General features: G+C 31.0%; 1 protein-coding gene across 2 annotated transcripts in view; it reads left to right on the top strand.

Moving 5' to 3' along the window:
* Positions 1-7,098, top strand: part of Taf1 (TATA-box binding protein associated factor 1) — a 42,691-nt gene that overhangs the window by 28,187 nt on the left and 7,406 nt on the right. For both annotated transcript variants that reach the window (XM_014422847.2, XM_014422854.2), the window contains exons 22-23: positions 1,218-1,362; positions 3,961-4,254. In XM_014422847.2, the coding sequence (XP_014278333.1) occupies positions 1,218-1,362; positions 3,961-4,254 (439 nt within the window). The remainder of the gene's footprint in view (positions 1-1,217; positions 1,363-3,960; positions 4,255-7,098) is intronic.

Raw genomic sequence — 7,098 nt, 5'->3', positions numbered from 1 at the left:
GGATTATTAAAATCAAATTGATGTTTATATTTAATACTATGTTGTGCCAAGGCTGTAGTTTTGATATTTTTTATATTTTTACAATTAGTCTTATGTTGATCAATTCTTGTTTTTAATTTTTTAGATGTTTCACCTATATATAAACCATGCTATATATAATCTATATATAACCTATATATAAACTACAATGCATTTTCAATTATATCACAATTAGGTTTATTTCAAATATTGAAAACAAAATACATCTGAAGTTTTTATTATTTTGTAAATAACAAACATAATTGAAAGTTAATTGAATTTCGAGCAATTGATTTTCTATGGCTATATGACCAATTGTAGGGAGCGCGGTGGCATTGTGGCGAGGCACAATGTTACTAACGACCTGAACCGTTGATGGACCTAGATTTAAATACAACTGGGCAGATAATTATTTACTGTTACACTGTAGCCGTGTACTGTTACACTGTAGGTGGAGTCCTCCAACCTAGCCTCATAAATTGGGTACCTTAATTAGGGGAAAAATCTGGCGGTTGAGCGTGGTCTTCAAAAAAATCACCTCCTTGTATAATTGTTGTTCTAAAAACAGTGCTTCCTTACAAAGTACAGTATTATTATTTACATTATTATTATAATTATTAGTATTATTGTAAGACCAGTTATACACCGTGTATGTAATAATAATGAGCATTTTCAGTTATTCTGAGTAAAGTGAGGAGTGAGCTGCACCCAAGGTGTGCAATCACCTTATTTACGAGAATTCACTTAAGAATAGGATGATTTCCATTGTAAACAAATCCTTTAAATTGGAAAAAAATCGCTGTCTCAAATGGGGTAATTTATATTTTTAGTTTGGATAGTTAATCCTGAAACACCCTGTATACAGGTGGTTGACAGTATGTTAAATAGAGAAGTAGCAGAACTTTCTAATATACATTATTTCATTAGATCGGTTTATTATTACTTGTAAAATTTTTTTGAAAAATTAAGAAAAACTGTTGTTAAAGTTAGGAGATTTATATAAGAGCTAATACAAATATTGGAAATTAGTTGATAATTTCAATCATATAAATTGTTAGGCACTATGTTAGATCATTAATTAAAAATGTTTTTGTTAAGAATGAAATGTAAATTTTAGAATAGAGTGCAAAGTTGCAAATGATTCTGTTGAGGTAAAGGAATAACTTTAAATTATAATAATTATATATTTTTTTTTATAGGTTGTACCTGATTATTATAAAATAATTCAGAGACCAATGGATTTGCAAACGATAAGGGATAATCTTCGTCAGAAGAAATATCAGAGTAGGGAAGAGTTTTTGGCTGATGTAAATCAGATTGTCGAAAATTCTACCCTTTATAATGGTGAGTAAAAAAAAAGAAACTGAACTTTATAATTTTCAATTCATGCGTTAATATCGTTAATTAGCATTTTTTTAATATAAAAATTTGATATTACTTTATATATATATAAAATTTATTTAAGATTGATGTAAATTTGTTAAAATTATTTCACCAATTTTTTTGTTTATTAATTGAAATTATTGATATAATTTTTTCTTTAAATTTTAACAATGTTATTGCTTTATTGGTGAATGGAGTGACACAGGGATAAGGCACTGTGCTACTAAAAACAAGGACCCGGGTTAGAATTTGGTTGTGGCATATAATTATTTTCTGTTTTACTGTTGCTGTGAGTCAAACCTGTGGGTTATGGAGCTCTCCTGGGTTCCACCCAGCCTCATAAAGTGGATACCTTCAGTTGGGGAAAAATCTGGAGATTGGGCACAATTTTGTATAACCCTTGTTTTGAAAACAGTGCTTCCTTGCAAAGTACTGAACCCATGGCATAGCAGTTCACATTATTATTATCTATATAATATAAATATATATAAATATATAATATATAAATATATATTAGCTCTGTTCTAACAGCCACTGTTCCGGAGCCATGCACAGTACAGGTTTTGGGATGCAAAACCCCATACTACACGTGTTTTGTAAAGTCTGAAGTGGTTGTTGGAACATACCTAATGATTAATTAATGGAACTAAGATGTTGATAATGATACAGCAAACCACATTATATGCTGGTATACCGATTTGCAGGGCTGAGGTTCATGCTATTTGGAGTGGATCGTGCCATGGATCCCAAACAGTGCGAATTGATCATTCCCTCATGTATACTCAGATTTTTAAAATCTACATATCTCTATAATAAGATCGTTATAATGTTGTGGTGTTTTCTCTTTAAGGTTACAAAGTTATAATGTGGATGGCACACAATAGGCCTTATCGGGCGCATTGCTTTTAGTCAATAAAAAAAAGGAACTGACATGTTAAATAATATGAACCATAATTTATAAAATTAAGTTCAAATTTATCTGAAGAAATAATTTAATGATTATGAGAGATAGTTGACCGTGGATGATAAATGAGGAGAAGATGGTTGGGGGTGCGGTCAATGAAACACAAATAAGTATGACTAACTTATTTTAATGTGCCGACGTTTCGGCTAGAGTTTCTAGCCTTCTTCAGGGCTAAAAACAAAACAAGATAACAACCACAGTAAGTATAGAAAAATAAAAAATATAAAAGAAAGTATAAACAAAATAATTTTACACATACAATGAATAGTTTTACAAAATAGAATTAATAAAATTAAGTGATGAGAGAAGCGGGAAATAAAATGTAGACATAGGTAATTGAAAAAGCGGGTACAATAACTAACTTAAGGAAATGAAATAAAATTAAAGTTATATAATAAATAATTTAATGCTTTTGTTGAGTCCTCATTTTGCCGAAGACTTTACAGAACTGTTGTGACACATATCTACAATATTTCTTTGCTCAGCCCAGGACACTCCTCAAAGATATGACGCACAGTTGATATACTTCTGGACAGTCAGAATATTACTTAATGCTATGTTCTATTTAATTCTATATGCAGGAATAGAGACTGAAGAGACTCATGAATTGCTTTGTAAGATTTATCTTTGGGTTTCCAAGGCTCTCTCAAGTCTCCCACTAGTACACCGAGTTGAAGTGGCTCTATCCAACCTCCCGAAGGCAATACCTCCTTGGTGTTTTCCCATTCCAAGTTCTTAAAATAAAAAAACCTACCTATATCCTTGATCTCCTCACTTTTTGTTTATCTATCCACTCATTAAACACCAGATCTCAACTGATTGATTTATATATGCCCTCCTATAAAACCGCCTTCTTTAGCAAATCCTTCCTCATACATGCAACCTCCTTCTGGGATTCTTTTCCCATCTCCATTCGCTCAGTTCTCATCCATTATTTCTTTTAAACAACACCTATTCCTTCACTTATTGTATAACCAAACCTTCGCATCATTGTAATCAAATAAAAAGGCATATATAGATTAACACTATTAACAGTAGTTTAGCCAATTTCCCAGTGTAATTTCATTTTACTTACTGGAAACTTGTAAATGCTTGCCAGACAAAAATCTTAATGTATGAACCATGTATTTATTCTTAGGGGACATATGTCCCAGAATAAAATCATTTTTTCATTCATTAATTCACAGTGATAGCTACTTTGCAGAACTATATTATTTAGAGGATAAGAGGCAATAACTCACAGTTGTTTTTATTATTTGAACTTTATAATGATCCAAATCAGTCAAGACTTGCTTTCAGTTCAATACATAGTTTACTGTATACATAAGAAACATGTATATAGTCATATGTACTTAGCCCTTTACATAGGCTTCTGAATCCTATATCAATCCAATCGTATACCTATCCACTAGTCTTGTTAGTTTATGAATTAGGTCATCAATATGTATAGATTATAATTTTCAAATTTAGCTTTATTGTTTTATTGACATTCAGAATAATTTTAAATATCTTATTGATATAATTTTAATTTTTAATTATTAATTTTCTGCATTATTATTCAATTGACCTCAATAACGTTAAAATATATTTTTCAGGTGGAAAGAGTTCACTGACCCTTGCAGCAAAGAAAATGATGAATGTATGCATTGAAAGGCTCGGTGAAAAAGAGGAGAGGTTAATGCGGCTCGAGAAGGCTATCAATCCTTTGTTGGACGATAATGATCAAGTTGCTTTCACTTTCATCCTCGACAATGTTGTAAATAACAAATTGAAAACAATGGCTGAATCGTGGCCCTTTGTCAAGCCTGTTAATAAGAAAGTGGTCAAAGATTATTATATGATTGTCAAGGAGCCGATGGATTTGGAAACCATCGAGAGGAAAGTTAAATGTAAGTACATTGAGTGCTTTGATTTCATTGGTGACTCGATCTTTCAATAATATATGACACTAATAAGGCTTAGCGGATTTATTAAATAATTAAAAATAATTTAATAATAATTTTCAAGCTATTAGTATTCAGACTAGTGATAGGCAGGTGAATCGGAGTCGAGTCGAAGAATTGACTCCTCTGAAAAAATTATACTCTCAAGCAATTCACATAAAAGAATCACTAGCCAATTCTCTATTCAGGAAAGGTGAACAAGCCGGAGTAGATTTTCTAAAAGATAATATTCATATATAATGAAATTTCTTTTTTGAGACAGATTTGTTTATTAGTTAAAACAAAAAAATCCACATAGTCTCAACCCTTTTTTATTATCTTTACACTCCTACATTTCAGCCATTCCAGCCATTTTCAAGGATCTTATTCATACAATCACAGCCAAAACATTGGTTATTACATTATTTCAAGTCATTATGCCTTTGTCAATTATTTATCATTAGTCAATCACCTATTATTTCCATAGCTACAATTATTAAATTAATTAGTTTACAATCTGTATTTCACCTAATCACGATATAGGCGTTGATGACCTCAGGGTTTTACGCCCTAAAGCGCCAAACAACAACAACCTAATATCTATATCAACACTAGTAGTATTGATAATGGCTGGCATAATGACCAACAATTATGTGATAACTAATGTTTTGGCTGTGATAGGATGAATCAAATCCTTGAAAATGGAGAGTAAGGATAATAAAAAAGAATTGGGTCTATATGAATGTTTTTGTTATAACTGATAATATTTAGTTCAATTATTTTATTTCAATAACAAGTCCAGAAAATGAAAAATTCTGATGAATAAGTTTCCATTGCCTTTAAAATAGGGATTAAATATTCTGTAAAGATAGTTCAAGCAAGAAAAGAGGTGGTTTTTTTATATTATAGAAAGTAAGAGTTACTTTAAAATGAAGTCACTTTAGTACAAAAGTGGTGAAATTAGTATAAAACACTAGTACTATTTTGGCCACACTGTACTAAAAAGACTCCATTTTAACTTTACTGTCGGTTAAATTGAGATTTAGAGCAAATCTACCTTTATGTAGGTAACCATACTAGGAATTTTCCATGGTTCCAGTTGGATCTGTTATGTAGCGAAGGTGTATTATTTTATTCTATTTCTTTCCAAATTCAATGTAATGGATTTTATCTAGATAGATGATTTAATAGACAACTAAGACTAATAAGAATTAGTCGCTCCGGTATTAATGAAAACAAAAGTATTCCGTCCTCGACAAAATCATTCTTTACAGTGGTCGAATGAAGAATTTTTTCAGCGATTTGGACTGTTAAATTTAATTGGACCCACAATTTCTAACATTAATGATATGCATTGTGGAGTTTGGCAGTTATCTCAGTTACAGGTAACCTTGGTAGCAAAACTGTAGATCAGAAACAGGTTGCTAATTTACCAGAGTTTTACTAAACTCTTGGAGAAATCTATGTTACAAAAATCTTAGTTTTAATGGAGATTAATGCAATGGGCCCTCACAATCGGGCAAAATTTAGCTGTAGTTGAAACTGATTGCTAAAATTGTCATTCATGAATAAGGGTCGTACCCATGGCAATTTTAGCTAGTAGTTTCAGCCTATAGCTAATTTTTGCCCTTCTCTGCCAGCCCTTAGTTTACATTTTACTTTTGGTTAACTAATGAAGGACCTCAGCATTGTTTAAAACTGTTTGTTGAATATTTATATTGTATGCTTTTATATATAAATTACAGTAAACTGTTACTGCGATATCAGCTGACAGGCCGTATATTTATAGATGTACTGGAATGAATAAAGTATAATCTTTTCTTTGTCACTCCTCTCAAATTTCTTTTTCATTTCATTTATTGTTATTGATAACAAAACTGCATAAACTGCGAAGATTACCGGAAATGGAATAGTGTGGTCAGTAGTTTTGAACATTCCATCATATAATCCTGGTCCACCGGCGACTGTAAGTGATCCTGCTCCATGTATGCCTGTAAGCCAAGAAGAATTCCTAGTATTACTAGAAACCATTTTGGCACAAGCTCATGCCACTATACTTCCATTGATAAAAATAAGAATGGTTACCGTTCAGGATCTATGAAGGCAGTCGAGACAGGCGAGTTAAACCATTTTTTTTAGGGGGAGGTAGCTTGATGGCAAGGAAAGAACAGAAAAAGTCCGAGACTGGGTAGGGAGAATGCGGATTAAATTTTTTTTTAACGATTCGCTCTTGGCAGTTTACATATATATATATATAAATTGATTAAAAGTTTTTAAAAAATTAAGTTTTGTTAATTAAGTTTAATTCAAATAAAAAAAATTAATTAAAATTTGCCTACTGTTCAGTTGGAGAATTTGAATAAAAAAGGAACAAAGCAAAAGAATGTAAATTAGTAACAAGTGCAGTAATGATTAATAGAATTGACAATGTACTGAAGTAGTAATAATAGGGGGAAAATAATTAATAAAAGTAATAACATATAAGTAAAGTATGGTGAAATTACTTAAAAGAAGGAAAGAGTGAAGAAATAAATCAAGTGGAAGTATGGTACAACAACGTATTAAGGAGATAGATAAAAAAGAAATAGAGAGAAATACTTTATTCATATATGCTGCCTAAATACATTAGGTTGCTATCTCACACAGCATACTTATCAATCCGTATTCGGACATATCTACAATACACATTCATGGTATAATCATAAAAAAAGATATACAATAATAGGATATAATAAAAAATTTTTTTTCACCATTACAGTTTCCTTTTACAATCCATTTCGGTCTGTACAACCAATACAAATGTTTCACTCA

Source organism: Halyomorpha halys, unplaced genomic scaffold (genome assembly GCF_000696795.3).
Source record: "Halyomorpha halys isolate HHAL.00 unplaced genomic scaffold, Hhal_1.1 Scaffold22.1, whole genome shotgun sequence".
In the NCBI taxonomy this organism is placed as follows: Eukaryota; Metazoa; Arthropoda; class Insecta; order Hemiptera; family Pentatomidae; genus Halyomorpha; species Halyomorpha halys.
Note: the sequence above shows the minus strand (reverse complement) of the source record. Positions and strands in the feature narration are given on the sequence as shown.